Here is a 16,327-nt window from a genome sequence, read left to right as displayed (position 1 = left end):
GCCGGAGAATAGAAAACGCATGTACGACATAAGACCACACATTAAAGATGGTAATCTTTTGTCTGGGACACCCAAAAATCGTGCAGTGTATTACAGACTTGATGTAAACATGCAAAAAGCTGCTGGAAAGAGGACAATCTCAGCATAACACCGACTGTGACGTTACAGTTGTGATGTATGCCCCCAACATTAAATTACACATTAAATTAATTACAATGTTGTTACAATGCTAAACACAACGTTGTGACTAGTGAGCTAGCGTTATATGCTAGTTAATGTTTAGGCTGAAGTTCTGCTATTGATTTTACAGTAATGTTTTACAGGTCCAAAATCAGTAGCTCAAATAGAGAGCTTCTAAAATGAGCCACTTTGAGAAACAGCCAATCAGAGCAGAGCTCAACATTATTATTCATGACCCTTTTAAATAAGGTAATAAATCCTTATTTAAATGGACATGTTAAACCATTTCTGGGTATTTTTTTTACTGAAAGCCACATACCTTCTATGTAGATATTGAAAGAACAATTTAATATATTAAAACCTTTAACTCTTTCCCTGCCAGCGCCAGCATTTTTCATGATTTTTACAAAAGTTCAATGCCTTCCAGAAAATGGTTTTCTTTAAATATATAAAAATACAATATATCACATTAAAGAACAGACTCTCTGCTTTCAAACAAAAAAAGTTTCATCCTACCTTCATTAGTTCGCTTCTCATAACCTCTCAAATATGGGTAGTTTTCTTCACAAAAACCCAATTTTGAGCAAAAAGCTGAGATAGTTGGGTTTTTGTAAAGGACTTTTGATAGAGATCAGATTCAAATCAATCCTCAAAACATACACAGACATACAGCTGTTTCCCTAGGGCGATACTTCTGGGTTTTATAAGTTGCAGAATAATAGCGGCATTACAGATTGCCAGAAATACTTGGCAATGGCGGCGAAAGAGTTAATGAACATTTAATCTGTGCCAAAAGTATTCGGTTAATATCATTATGGCGTTTAGTGGCTTTTGCATCTGAGCTCTTTAAATAATAATTTCAACTGAATTAGCAGACAACCTAAACCAACACATAATAGCTCTAAAATCAAATATGGCGGCACATCAGTGACTTAAAATCTCATATGTTCTTTCATGTCTTGTGACATTTTTGTATAATATTTGTCACAAGACAATCAATAACCTATAATTTGCTATATTCTGTCATTAATATCCTATTCTCAGAAATACAGAATACAGTTATTATGAGAATGTCCTTTATTATCTCTACCCATTCCATTAACCCATTCCAATCTGTCAAGTCAAAAGCATTGAGCGTACTGTATGTCACTCTTCTGTGTTCAGGTGGATGAGATCATGTTGACGTTGAAGCAGGCGTTCTCTGTTGCCGCGCTGCAGCAGAACAGTAGGACCCAGAGTCAACAGTGTGACAGCTGTCCCCTGCAGCAGCTGCACAGACTCTGTGACAGAATAGAGGGTCAGATGTCTATTATTTCTCATATCTCTTCAGTCATATTCAATCACGATTACTCTGTCCTAATGATCCTTTTTAACAGTCCTCCATGCCTCGTCCCTCAAACTAAAACATGTGCAAAAAATCCCATGTAACACACACTTACATTTTGGACTGGAGCTTTTCTTTGTACTTTAAGGACTTCAACCAAAATACATAAACTACAAGCATAAGGTGACCAGAGAGTTGCTTGACTGTTTTCAGGTCTTCATCCATCCAAAACAAAGCTGGAACTCCAGAAGCATTTGGCAGGGTTGGAAAACCAGGAGCAGGCAGATGTGTTTGAGAGCACCATGGTGGGTTATTCCAACCTTAAAACCACTACAGTAACACATTTATACAAACTTCCCAAAGCTCTGTTGTTCTTTAGATTAGCAGTGTGTGTCATATCACTTGGATCTCAGAGGAATGCGTTTCTCTTTTTCATGGGTGTGACAATGGTATTAATTAAACCAGTTTGTCCAGTACCCCAGCATCCTGAAACCACATTCAACCTGAATGACTTGGCTGATGTTCAGCAACAGACAGACATCTCACCTAGTTTTCTTTTTTAGCTTCGGGGGTGAAAACAAAATCATATTTTTAAAGTTTTTATTTTTTATTTTGTTTTGAAAAGAGTGGGGGTTTTCTTACCAACATTAAGTTATGCAAAAGCATTAGCTTACTGTCATCCTGATTAAACCAAAAATTCATATTGAAACACAAAAAGAGAAATTTTGAAATATCATAGTAAAGTAGTTCTTTTTTAAACTGGTGTAATGTCAACTAAGCTCTATGATTCCCTGGTGCCATCTTGTGGCAATTTGAAGAAGTTTAGTGTGTCATGAAACTGTGTGTGTGTGTGTTCCCTTATGTGAGCAGAAAGCCAGACCGAAGTCTGATCAGGAGGAGAACGAGTTGATCATATCATGTCTAAGACGACATTACGAGGAGAGACAGAAGACACACACTCATGCACACAATGGACAGAACAAAAAGGTGGGCACTTTTTTTATACAGTGTTCAGCCGAATAAGAAAATTCTCACATAATTTACTCACCCTCATGCCGTTCCAGATGTATTTAACTTCCGTTCTTCAAATTAAACATAAACAAATAATTTTTTATTAAACTGGTGTCATGTTATAATCTTATATGAGGGTCAACATGGTGAAGCTCCAAAAACCACATCCATCCATTCATCCATCCATCCATCCATCCATCCATCCATCAGTAAAAGTAATCCTTTTATTACTGTATGCAGTACTGTATCTGTGTCAAAGGGGGCACATTATGCACAGCTCACAGACATTTGTGCATACACAGACATCAAATAAAATACTTTAGAGCTTTCAGTCTTTTCCTTGGCACTTACATTCTGAACACCCCTGCTTTTATGCAAAAACCTCCAAAATAAAAGTGTTGACTAACTTTCATATCAAATACTATTCAATCGGAATAATGACATATTGGTATCATATTTATATCTGAAACGGCATGTTTTATTTTTTAAAGTTTTAATAAATGACTTGTTTAATTGTGTCATTAAAGCATTTTGCACAACAACTGCATTATCCTATACAATTAATGTAATTTTAAATTCATAAAGTATATAAACAATGAAAATGACATAAGCTATAGCCACGTGATTAATGATAATTTTTTTTTTTTTAGATAAAATTATTAGAGGAACGCATTATTGCATCAAATTTTACCTCATATGTGAGCATGTGTGATTTTGCGACCCCGTGAACTCTGGCGACTTTTGGCGTTGTACCAAGATGAATCTAGAAATCTACTAATATAACATCGAGACTGTCACATTTTAAATCATGCATTTTCTACACTGAGGAGGTTAATTGCACATTACCGTACTGGGGTTTGGAAATGTTGTGAGCGTTACACACAACATCAACCTAGAAAATGTGAAAAAGATTAACCCAGTAACTTAGTTTTGGTATACCTTAGTTTTTGGTAAATAATCTATATGATATTTTCAGCTAAACTTTGCATACCTACTCTGGGGAAATCAAAGATTTATTTGACACATTAAAACAGTCTTGTGAAATTCCCCATTTATGATTGTGGCATAAAAAATATTGATAATTTTGACTAATACAATGTATTGTTGAATATTGCTACAAATATACCTGTGTGGTTTTGTGGTCCAGGGTCACATTAAGTAAATGTCATATACCAATGTAAATATACAGATGCAGAAACAAATAGGGTGGTAATGGTGGCATGCTGATGATTTTAAATCTTATTGGTCTTGTGACTAGTTGTCATATGAATGTTTTGTCATGAGACGTGGTGGATCATATCAGATTCAAAGTTAATGATTACAAGTGGACAGCTCTACATGCAGATGTAAGCGAGTTATAAATCAGTTGGTAATTTGTCTAACCTGTGACAGGTGTAAATAAGGCTTTTGTCTGTGTATTGTATGTGTTAGGCTGCTCAGGAGGTTTCTGTAAATGCTGAAAACAATGCAAGTTCCAGTCGTGTTCGTCTGGAGGAGCTGAAGTCTAGAGCCAAGCGATCGCTCACTGAATCACTTGAGGGGATCTGGAAGGTAAACGCACATTTAATTAATTTCACATTTATAATTGAGGAACGCAGCTGTTTTGCGGATTGTGTGACTTACATGGTGCACACAAGGATTATGGCAGATATTTACATTCATACATTTGGCAGATGCTTTTTATCCAGGCAAAGTTTAACTATGTGCAGATGATATGAAACATGGCTAATATCAATAGTACACAGTCAGGAGAAATGGTTGAAATATGTACACTAGCTGTCACTGGGGCTGTATACTTTCAAAAGGTACATCTTTGTACCAAAAGAGTTCATAATAGCACACACGCGCACACACAGAGGTGTGTATTGGTACCAAATAGTGCATAATATTAGTGCCTCATGGGTAGGTATTGGTACCAAAATTAATGTGCATATCTGTACCTAATAGTATTAGGACCTTTTTTAAAGGGTAATGCCACAGTGACAGCAATTCTTAGATCATAATACTTTTGTATTTTTACAAAAAGAGAACTTTTAATTGATACACTGAATGTGTTTACACAACAGGGCAGTAATAAGCCCAAATCCCAGAAGGACAACAGTGAAGGAGAGAGTAATTCCTCCAGCTCTACAACCCTGAACAGCACAAACCAGGTCTGCAAAACACTTACGTCATCACACAAATAAACATAAAAAAGACATAAACCGTCGCTTCACATAATTACGTTGTTTTAAATTGCTCTATTCACCAAGTGTAATGTAATCGACTACAGTATGAGAAACAGTAGTGCAACTTTCTCTAAAGTTTACCCATCAAGAGTTCTGATCTTTGAAACATTAGCCTCTTTCACACAGTAATTCTGGTAAATTAACATGAATTTACCAGAATGAATTTACCAGTAAATACAAAAATGTGCTGTTCACACATGCAGTGACATTCCGTCTTTTTACCAGTAAGACATCATTCACACATCAGTATCAAAATACCGGTAAATTCGGAGAGAAAGCGGAAGTTACCTGTAGCGCGCGGCCGGCGAGCTCCGTCCGTGTCGTATTTGTAAACGGCGGGTTATGACTTAATATCCACGATCCATATTTTGTTGTTTGAAGTTGCTCGTGACCAAACAACATTGCGTTAGGCGGCGTCAAACGGAACCTGCGCGTTTGCACATTAGGCTTCACAGATGGTGTGCTAAGGACGTTGGCAATTAGATGGTAAGCTGTTTTAAACAACTTTGGTGAAGAAATGTGGATGTTAACTTCAGGTGTGCTCGACTTTTAAGCAACATGTGTGTGGAAACGTCCGTAAACAGTCTGGGGGAAACCGCGTCACCTGTATAAAAAACTTTCTGATTGGCCCGCCCGATCTGTCAGCGCGGTCTGACGTCATCTAAATGCCGGTAATGCTATATTTTTCGTTCACACACAGCGCTTACCGGCAAATTACCGTTAATCTTACAACCTGTCTTACTGGTAAATTGGGAGCACTGATTTACCGGAAAGGTTCTGTTCACACATGACATGTTAACTGCAATTTACCAGTAAATTACCAGTAAAGACTGTATGTGTGAAAGGGACTATTGCAGCGGGAATGAATATCATAATTTTAACATTAATAATAGTTAATAAACTTTTTGTTTTTCTAAGCGATTCAGGTTCATTGAAAATAGTCAGATCATTCTTCTATTGTGTTGTGGAGCATGCTGTGTGTTTACTCACCACTGCTAATAATATTAATAAGATTAATTGTGATTTCATTAAAAAATCAATGTTATGGGTAAAAGGCTGGACAAACGAGAGACATTTTTATTTTAAAAGTAAATGAAATCTAAATCTTTTCACGCACACCGGATGAGAATCAGAGGTGATCAAAAGTTTAGAGACTAAAATAAGTCTTTTACCACAGTAAAGTGACTTTTACTTGTAACACTTGATTGTTGTGCTTTTAGTTTCATTGTCTCTCTTAAAATCCGTCTCTCTCTCAAAATTCCATTTCTAAAAATAACAACGATGAGCCGACTTCAGATGAGCCATAACTTTTGTTTTAGACAAGCTATAAAAGAAACAAAAACAGATTTGGAAAGGGCTTCCATGTGGTATTAATTTAAAATTGGTACAATTTCACCATGTGGTGGGTTTTCCCAGATTGCATCACAAATATATTTCAGACTGAGACCCTTAGAAACTGGCTACACTAGATACACTGAAGATGCTAATATATAACAAAGTTTTTTTTTTGACATGACATTTTTCCCAAAGTTACATTTGTGTTATTCCATAGTTTGTTGAGTTTACTTTTATTATGAAATGTGGAAAAATATAAATAAAGAATGAGTAAGTGACCCTTTTGAACAATAGTGCTTATGTATTTAACTAATGGATTGAACCTTTGGAAATTGCTTATTTGAAAGATTATGTTTTTACACTTTCTTGTTTGTGCAGGAAACATCATTAGAGGAGCCTCTCTGTTCTTTCCTCCCTTCCAGTCCCCTCCGCTCCCATAATTCCACAGGGGACCTAAAGCGCCTCGAAGGCTCAGCTACAGGTCAAGGAGGTCCTGAGAGTCCGCCTCAGGGTTTCAGGCGTCGGGCAAGCACGTTCAGTCACTCTCCCACGCTGTCGTCGCCAGGGCCGAACCTGCCCCCTCAGCCACTCACTGCATCTTCCAAACCCAAACTGGTCCGACACTACTCCGTCAGCACAGACTCGCCACACCAGACCAAGTGAGCCAGTGTGTATGTGTGTATAACAGGGCTGTACGATTCCTTCCAAAAAAATCAAATTTGATATCATCACGTTTTCTAGACTATAATATGAATTCATTTCACTTTTCTTTGGCTTGTTTTTACTTCTTTCATATGTTTTTCTATCACTTTACTCCCCCATCTTCCTCTTCTGTCCTCCATCCCGTTCTGTATTTCTTTTTCATCAGTCTTTCCTCCCCTCCGGCCTCTTCCTTTACACGGCCAATGAGGCCACGTGCTTTTGATCTTGATCATTCCACTCGACCATTCAAGCGAAGGTGAGGCGTGTGTGCATGTCTGTGTACTTTCTCGCTCCATCTTTCTCACACTAAAGAGTTTTTAATGTAAAACAATGCAGGGGAATTTGCTGAGAATATATTTGCACATGTTGTCTGTGTTATTTCAGGGTGTGATTCACTAAACAAATTATGCAATCAGGTAATCTCCAATAAAATAAACACCCATGAAACATTTTGTGCATATCACAATTCGCACTAGGTAATACCTGGTTATGCATGTTATGCTGTAGATGATAAATGTCACTAAGTCACTTAATTCGATGACTATCCTGATATGCATCTCATGCAACTCTATGTAGATGAATACAGCTTATATATTCTTAAATTGGGAAGAATAAAGACATTTTTGCCCCCTCCCTTGTAGGGCTGGGCGAAAAAAAAAAAACGATTTTTCGATTAATCGTTTTTAAAAAACGTGGTCGCTTAAAAATCGATTCTCAAAGAGCAGAATCGATTTTTTTTTTCATTTTTATTTCCGCAAACATTGAACGGAGGAATGGAAGCATTTTAGATTTAGCAAGCAAGACGTGTTGTGGCTTTTAATTTATTTTTATTAATTACCCACTTGTAAACTGCTGTTCACTGTTCTTTTTTATTAATATAGTATGTGTATTGAATCTATATTCATTGAGTTGAATCAAGAATCGAGTATAAAAACCTACCTGAGAACCGGATTCGAAAATTTAATTGAGAATCGGAATCGAATCGATTTGATAGCTTGTGAATCGAAATCGAATCGATCTGGAACATCTGAATCGATACCCAGCCCTACTCCCTTGTCTTTCCATTGCTTCCTCAATTTTGCACATTTTTCCTTTTGTACTTTTATTTAACATGCCTGTTTCTTAGTCAACTTTTCCTCTTGTCGATTACTGTCTTTCCCTCTCTCTCTCTTTCTGTGTCGCTCGATCTTTCTCTCAGTCCATCAGGGCTGAGTGTATTCAGGGCGAGATTACACTCCTCCTCTTCTGTTCCAAATTTCCTCAAATTTCTGGCCCCTGTAGTGGAAAGCGATGATAGCTATGAGTCTCAGAGGAAGAGGTACTGTCTCTTTCTTCATTTCTTCCTTCCATCTCTTTCTTCTTTCATCTCTGTCAAATTCTGCCCATCATGAATAATAATGATCACAAGGACAGTGACAATGGATAGTTTACTTCAGATCTTGAAAATAAATGGTAGAAAACATAACAAGAACAAACAACTGTGTTTCATAACATAATTTGTGTATCTGTTACTTAGTATACTATACATTTTTTTAAATGTTAAATTGTTTAATTTTTGTACTTAAACAATTTCTATGTGAGAAAAGAATAGCAGAACGGTTGCAGTGAGAGCTTTGCTTACACACTGTTCTTATTTGCTGTGATTTTCGATTGACTTTGTCAAGTCATAAATTTGAGTTGGATCTGGTGTGAGGATGTTGAATATTATTATTTTTACGATGCATCCTGATGCTAATAAGAAAGATTACGAAAGGTCTTTGTATACAAATAAATAAGCAGCGATATTAAAAATCATGGATGCAGTGCATTGTGATAAGTGATCGACCGATATCGATTTTTCAGTGCCAATGCCGATACCGATTTTTGTTTCATCAGCCTTAGCCCATGACCGATACAGGCTGCCGATTTTCTTGAGCCGATATTTGGAGCCGATACTGCTTTTGCTCACTCAATTAACATAATGAAAATTATGTAAAAAAAAGGGCATGTTTTTAAAAAGAGATGTTATTAGTTTGGACAGTTCTTACATTTATTTTAGTCTAGGACTAGTCTAACCTCTGTCTGGGAAACCGCCCCATAGAAATGAGAAATAAAAACCCGCTTTGTTCAGCTATGATCAACTGCTATGCTGAGCTTTCGATGTTGTCATGGAAAGGTTGGTTGTTTTTAGTCACATGACCTGCAATCGCTTGCGGCTTGCAGCACTCTGTCTGTAAATAATGCCGGAAAAAATCGGCGAACATACATAATACCGATATACATAAAACTCGCAAATATCGGCCCGATATATCGGCCGGCTTATATATCGGTCTATCACTAATTGTGATGCATCATATATCGGTTTAATAATCATAATTGAATTGAATCGTGAAACCAGTGACGATTCACACATAATCTGCTGTGGACACATGTCTTGTCACTGGAATCTTCACATCTGTTAGAGGAGCAGGGAAGAGCACAGTAAGAATGAAATAAAGAAAGTGGAGGGGTTTGTGGTGCACAATAAATAATTTTTAGAGAAATATTTTGAATAACAAAGTTATTAACAAACAAAACTAAAATGACCATTTAGAGACAAGTGCACATTATCTTAATTTGGGCTCTATATTTAATACCTGTATTTACTGATATGCAATTATTTTAAACTGATTAATAAAATGGTATATCATGCAATTCATTTAACTTTATATTTATTGACAGCACCAGTGCATTCGTATTTGACTGTCTATGTTTATGTATATCTGTGTGTGTAGTGATGTTGCAGCCCTTTCCAGTCCTGGAGCCGTGTGTTTCATTGGGGACGACAGTCCATTACGTAACCGAAGACATTCCTGGAGACAGCAGATCTTCCTAAGGGTTGCCACACCACAGAAGGGTTCAGACGCCATAGGTAACACACTTAAAGCCAATTTTGTATATAACGTAATGTAAAAAAAAACATTCAGTGAAAATATAATGTTATATATAAATCTATAATATTGACTGAGTAAGGTCAAAGATTGAAATCAATGTGATTATCATTAGATTATGAGACTTTGGCCTGGATTGAACAGACTTATATATCACATATAAGTTTAAATATTGATAATTGGCAGTTGATAAAAGATATTCTGCCTACAGTATATTAAAAGCTGATTGAAATAACGTTTCGAAAGTACAAAATAAGTAAAAAATACCTAAATAAATAATATTCATTTATTATTTCCATACATTAATATCTGAAACATAAATGCTGATAGAAAAACACATACAAAAATACAGATTTGTAATGTTAAAAAATTATTATTGTCTTGCATGTCACATCTACTTGAAATCAAAGCACAAGCTCAAAGATTTACATTGGCATGATTTTTTAAGAACTTTTAACAAAATTGTTAAGCAAAGCAAAGTTCTCAAAATCATAAGAATATTTACTTTAATATATTATATTAATATATTTATAAATAAATAGAAAGCACGACACAGTTGTGTATGTCTAGCAGGACTTCATGATTGTCATAATTAATTCATTTAGAGTTTCCATTTACAGTTTATTGTATTTGCTTTTTTACGTTATACCTAATGTATGAGGTATGACACAAATTTATATTTTCATACATTTTATTTTACATTTATTTTTTTAATAAATATTTGTATCTTTTGCATAAGACCAACCAACATCACCTAAATTACCTACATCTGCTAAACCATAGGTCTTCAACAGGCTTCACGGGTCCACTTAGATCCGAAAACCCGAGGTCCGACCCGAGAGTTTCACGAGTGTCTAAGACACGGGTCGGGAATAATAATAGCAGCATTGTGTCTCGGGTAATTTAAAATGAATATGTTTTTGCAGAAGACCCGAACTCTCTCGCGTGTGTGAGTCAATGTCCTTTTCAAACCTCTCCTCTGCTTGCCATGATCACTTGCGACAGGTTAATGGTAGGTTAATTTTCGTCGAGACAAACATGGCAGTCAATATTTTATGTAGCCTACATTTTAGCGGTTACCTTTGTGTCGTCGTCAGATAACAAAGTAAAACAAATGAAGCAGCTCGCCAAATTGGTTGGGAGGCCAAAGGTTTTTTTCTGTCTGACTGCTGCTTGTGGGTCTGCAGAATGCACACACATCGGTGTCGTTTACATTCGGGTCCAGTCGGGTTAAAGGACAAATTTGGTGTTTTACACTCAAAGCCCTGTGTTTTAGATTGTTTATGATGAAATAGAATGGTTTTTGACTGAAATTTGGACATATAATGCTGGCCCAATAAATTTCGGTTTCTTTTGTATCACCCCCCCCCCCCCCCCCCCACCTCTACAATGGGTCGGACTCGGGTCTAATTTTCTCAGGTTTGTCTTGGATCGAGTCTTTCTTTTAAAAAAAACGTATTTATGCAGGTCGGGTTCGGGTATAAAGTGATTCGGGTCATTTTGTGTCGGTAACATTTCTTTGGACCCAAGAAGACCTCTAGTCCAGGGCCCCTTAAGGGGTCGCTGGCAGTATTGCTAGGGTCCTCCAAACGTTTTTGAATGTAAAAATTTTTTTTTGTATAAATTAAATTACGCCTTAAACAAAAATGCATTAAGAGGTTAATAATACATTAAAACTTTATAAAAATGAAGGTTTTCACATTAATAAAAAGTATGTGCCTGTGTGTACCAAAAATTATTATTTTAATATATTTGTAGCATAACTGAGGGGCCTTGCTCTTCCTCTCCATCCATCATCATGGTTTTTGGCCTGATAAAGGTCTCACCAGACTGCAGTTACTTACATGTCCTCCAGGTGGATCTCTTGCTCTTTGCAGGTTAAAAAGCCTGTGATTCTGTCTGACAGTTGACAGTCTATTTGGACAGGTTTGATATTTTATTTGGCAGTGAATCAGATCAAAAATCACTCTTTCTATTTGCCCCAAATCAAAGCCATGATTTTGTCAGCACTGTCATGCTTTATTTCCCTTTCTTTGCCTGTTTTATATCTGTCATTCTCAAAATGTGAAAACAGCAAATCAGATCTGTTATTTTGAAGTTAGTAACTTGTCAGTCTTGGCACTGTCTCAAGGTAAATGTTCATCCGGATGCCAAAACACCCCTCAGGGGTATGTGTGTGCACGTGTGTTTATATGGGTGTGGATTGTCAATTATTTAAGCTTATAAACTCATTGATCCCAATTAAGTTATGGTGATGTTAACCACACAAATCACGTTGATGATTGGCAACAAAAGTTTTAAGGTGTCGTCTAGCTTACTTTTATTTTTCCCTACACATTAGATCGTCATTGTAGAAAGAATAAGAACCAATTAATCGATTTACCTTTAAATTGCTTTTGACACGAACAGTTCTCGAATGCTTGTTGTGAATAATTTCCACTTGTTAAATATTAAAAGTTTTTGTGTGCATGCACAATTGAAATCTGTTCAATACATGCTTTGCTGGAACTGGATGCATTTACAGAATTTGTGCACTTGCAGTAATATGAGTACACTTCCTTAAAGTAAAATGCGTGCCAAGATCGCTGTTGTTGTGCGAGTGTGTGCGTTTCTACATTATATTTGGGTGTGTCTCGACAAGTGTGTGTCTGTGTGGAGTGAAGTAATGTTTGTGTTAATGAGGTAACGTGTGTGTGTGTGTGTGTGTGTGTGTGTGTGTGTGTGTGTGTGTGTTGGGCGTGGTGTTGTGCACGAGGTCATGTTGACAGACAGCTACAGGAAAGCACCGTATTGACCCATATGCGTGTGTGTGTTTGTGTGTGTGTGTGTGTGTGTTTGAACACTCGCAAAGGCGTTGGTCTGAGCAGAAACGCCACTTATTTACAGAGGGAGTGGCCTGTGTGTGTGTGTGTGTTTGTAGAGGGAGTGATCGGCGCCCAAGTGTCCGAGTGCGTCAGTGTCCACTGCAGCATACTTCAATCCACTCATACTGTACACTCAAACCCATGTGCTACTCCACCCCACTGGATCTGTGTCAGGTGTGTGTGTGTGTGTGTGTGATTCCTAACATAAGAAATGATTGACTCTGGAGAAGGTTATAGTAGTTCAGCTGGAAGCTTTGAATTATGTGCTGATGCAGACTTTGACAGACCAAGACCAGGGATGAATGTGTGTTTGTGTGCGCCTTCCTGAAGCTAGAGCTCAGTCCAATATTAACTCGACCCTCAAGTCAAAACCTGGATTTTTTTTACAGGTTGTTTGGGGATTTTTGTTAAAAAATTTAATTGTTACCAAGCTTCTCCTAATCCTAAAGAAATAGTTCATCCAAAAATTAAGATTACCACATGATTTACTCACCCTCAAGCCAATCTTATATGATTATCTTTTTTCAGACAAACATGTACGAGATGTTTGGCTCTCTTGATTTGCTTTCTGTCTTGTACACTACGCCTCATACGGTACGCAGGGCTTGACATTAACTTTTTGAGGAACTTGTCCTTCGGACAAGTAAATTTATGTTTCACTTGTCCATGCACAAAAGTCACTTGTCTGGGTAAAGATTTATAATATAATTTATTTTTTGTGTTTTGCTAATCAGTGGCGGAGCAAGGGATTTTTCATAGGGGTGGCCAGGCAGGGGCCAGCAGTTACTCTGGGGTGGCACATAAAATCTCTATCATCCAACCTTAAAATACTTTTAAGTATTATAGGTGCATTAATCACAATGATGAATAACATACAATTGCTACAATACTTTAATTTCAATTAAAAATGAATTGAGATTAACATACAATTTATAGTCATATTTCAACCTCAAGTTTTTTTTAAACTATTTAATCAACTAAAACTTTGAAATTTACTTTGAAACCAGAATTTATATCTCCCATTGCTGAAAAAACTATAGAGACCAGAAAACCACGTGAATTTTGTAAGCCACTGAAATGTATTTTACTAAGATTCATTTGGCTGCTTCTTGCTACTCTTTCTTGTGAAGGATGCTATATCTGCTGCCTTTCTCTTCATTTTTCCCACATTTCAATGATTGTCTGAAATTAAAACACTAAAGCAAAACATTATAACATTACCATGTTTTAAAAAACGTATTAAACGGTAAATGTATACAGATTATCTGTTATATATAAAATCAATCTTAATCCTAGCATTTACGCTGTAATGTTCGTGTGGGATTTTTAATGTACAGTGACGAACTCTGTCAGATTCAAATCGGCTGTCGCGCGGCACGCGCACACACATAGGCGCGCTGAAAGAGAGATTCTCATTATAAAACAGATTCTTAAACAAGATTTTAAGCCCATTATGTGTTTTTACCGAACTTTAGAAGAGAAAATATACGGACTGCGGTGGAAGTGTCTGTCATTTATATTCATGCCGGAGCCTGAAGAAACATCACTCTCCACTCCACTCCATGCCGTCCCGCCCCTCCGTGTTCGGCGATCAGGTTTCATGCACGCGCAGCTTGTTTAGTAACAATAACAGCAAGGTTTAAACGTGTGTGTGTGTGTGTGTGTCGGCGCGCTGCGCTCCCTGTTCAATATTCCGCTCTGTGTTTGCGCTGCGTGTTGTGCTCTGTCGTTAACGGCACATAACGTTAAGTAACATTGTTTGAAATTTAACTTGTCCAGTCGGACAACTAATTTTCTCTTACACTTGTCCTTCAAAAAATCCACTTGCCCCAGACAAGCGGACAAGCCTTAGGGCGCACTCACATTATCCAAACCAAACCGCGCTCGGGCGCGTTTGACCCCCAAAGCCTGGTTTGTTTGACTAGTGTGATCGCTTCGTTCCGCGCCCGGGCGCGGATTGTTTAATCGCGCCGCGGCCGGGTTGCAGAGGTGGGCCGGAGCGCGGTTCACTTGGGCTCAGGCGCGGAAGGCTGTGGTGTGAGCGCAATCGCGCCTGAGCGCGATTCAAAAGGTGAAGACGTCAGTTGCGCGACCACTCACCTTCATCTGCCTCCGTAAAAACCTTTTGATGCGCGCAGCGGGGTTACGTGAATGTCCGAGCTGCGCACGTGACAGATCAACTAAGCAATATGATGACATGTGAGAGGGCTGTCTGTAATCGCGTACCAAACGACTCCGAATAAAAAAACACAGACTTATGATTACGGTGGGTTCCAGTGTTAAGAGAGCGCTTTACTTCCTGCTTTTTCAAAACAATCGCATCTTAATGACGAAAGCGCGCCCGGACTCGGATCGATAAGAAGTACAGTGTGAGTGCGTGCACCTGGGGGAGTAGGGAGGGGTGGCAATCGCGCCCAGGCATGGTTTGGTTTGGTTGGGATAATGTGAGTGCGCCCTTAATGTCGAGCCCTGAGTAAGCCTCGTACGGTACGCCTCGTACGCTACGCCTCGTACGCTACGCCTCATACACTACTTACTGTTTGTAAAATTTAGTTATTTTTAAAAATGTATATTTTTCTTATAAAATTGCATCGATTGCCCTTAGAAGGCCTTTATTAACCCCCTGAAGCCGGGTGGATTACTCTTATGAAGGATTGGATGGACTTATCAGAAGCACCATGAAGCTTGAAACAGCCAGGACATTTTCTAATATAACTCATATTGTGTTTGTCTAAAAAAGATAATCATATACATCAACTACGGCTTAAGGGTGAGTAAATCATGGGGTAATTTTCATTTTTGGGTGAACTATCCCTTTAAGAAGGATATCAAAGCATCATTCCATGCGACTTGTATCGTATGTTTTAAGTGTCCTAAAGGTCAACAAAGTGTTTGGTGAAAACAAACTAAAATATAATAATTGGGTGGTTTGAACGACATGAAAGTATGTAGTGAGAAAGCTTTATTTTTATAATAAATTAATCCTTTAACAGTCCTGTGGGGAGAAACTTCACAACGTATTTGTTGTATATCAAAAGTCGAGAGTATTTACATTTATCTTGGAGTTGTGATTGTTTTTATTAGGCTTTTTGGCCTGGGTCAGAAGCGGCCACCTAAGCAGGCGCCACATTTAATGTTTCAAGTTGAAATCCCAAATAGTCTTTCATTTGGGAAATAATTGAGGGAGGAACCAGGATTAAACAAGAGCTAGTTGAGACGGGATCTGTTTTTATGTTACAGAAGTGAAATGCAAGGAAAAAAACAGTGTGTAGGCGAGCATCGTTTTATTTCAACACTGTATGATTTGAATAGTTTGGCTTTTGTCCACACTATATCAGGTGATCTCTCCCACTTTGTTTATGCCATAAATAAAAGTACAGTTTATTTTTTTGACATTTTCTTTTAATTTGTACACACAAAAGGTTATTTTCAGGTCGAGGGGTCCACCCTATAGTTTGGGTGTTGTTCATTTTATTTTTAACACCTCTGCCTGTGTGCGCTGTGAGGTGTGTGTGAGTTTTGCATGTGTTATTTTATGGTTTGTTGCTTTGTTAACTGTTCATTTTTTTTAAATATGAAAGAAAAAAGCCTTTGTGTGTCAGTTTAACTGACTGTTTATTAAAAATGCAAATATATGGCGAACATGTTTATAAAATTATTACAATGCTGCAACTTTATGTTCATAAAGAATTAAGTTGTTGTGTTGTTAACACCAAAAGTATTGTGTGTTTATATATTGCCTGTTTTCTGCATCCAGTCTTATGTTTAGTGTAA

The 16,327-nt window shown here is 37.5% G+C and overlaps 1 protein-coding gene across 4 annotated transcripts in view; it reads left to right on the top strand.

The window, feature by feature from the left end:
* tbc1d1 (TBC1 (tre-2/USP6, BUB2, cdc16) domain family, member 1) overlaps nt 1–16,327 on the top strand; it is a 72,773-nt gene that overhangs the window by 33,555 nt on the left and 22,891 nt on the right. For 3 of the 4 annotated variants that reach the window (XM_073814400.1, XM_073814402.1, XM_073814403.1), the window contains 9 exons: nt 1,345–1,477; nt 1,718–1,809; nt 2,375–2,491; nt 3,947–4,066; nt 4,582–4,668; nt 6,457–6,737; nt 6,947–7,036; nt 7,979–8,098; nt 9,534–9,670. In XM_073814400.1, coding sequence (XP_073670501.1) covers nt 1,345–1,477; nt 1,718–1,809; nt 2,375–2,491; nt 3,947–4,066; nt 4,582–4,668; nt 6,457–6,737; nt 6,947–7,036; nt 7,979–8,098; nt 9,534–9,670 — 1,177 coding nt within the window. The remainder of the gene's footprint in view (nt 1–1,344; nt 1,478–1,717; nt 1,810–2,374; nt 2,492–3,946; nt 4,067–4,581; nt 4,669–6,456; nt 6,738–6,946; nt 7,037–7,978; nt 8,099–9,533; nt 9,671–16,327) is intronic. The other variant, XM_073814401.1, reaches the window with a different exon arrangement.

The sequence above is a fragment of the Paramisgurnus dabryanus genome, chromosome 4 (assembly GCF_030506205.2).
Source record: "Paramisgurnus dabryanus chromosome 4, PD_genome_1.1, whole genome shotgun sequence".
Lineage (NCBI taxonomy): Eukaryota > Metazoa > Chordata > Actinopteri > Cypriniformes > Cobitidae > Paramisgurnus > Paramisgurnus dabryanus.
This window is presented reverse-complemented; position numbering and strand designations above follow the sequence as displayed.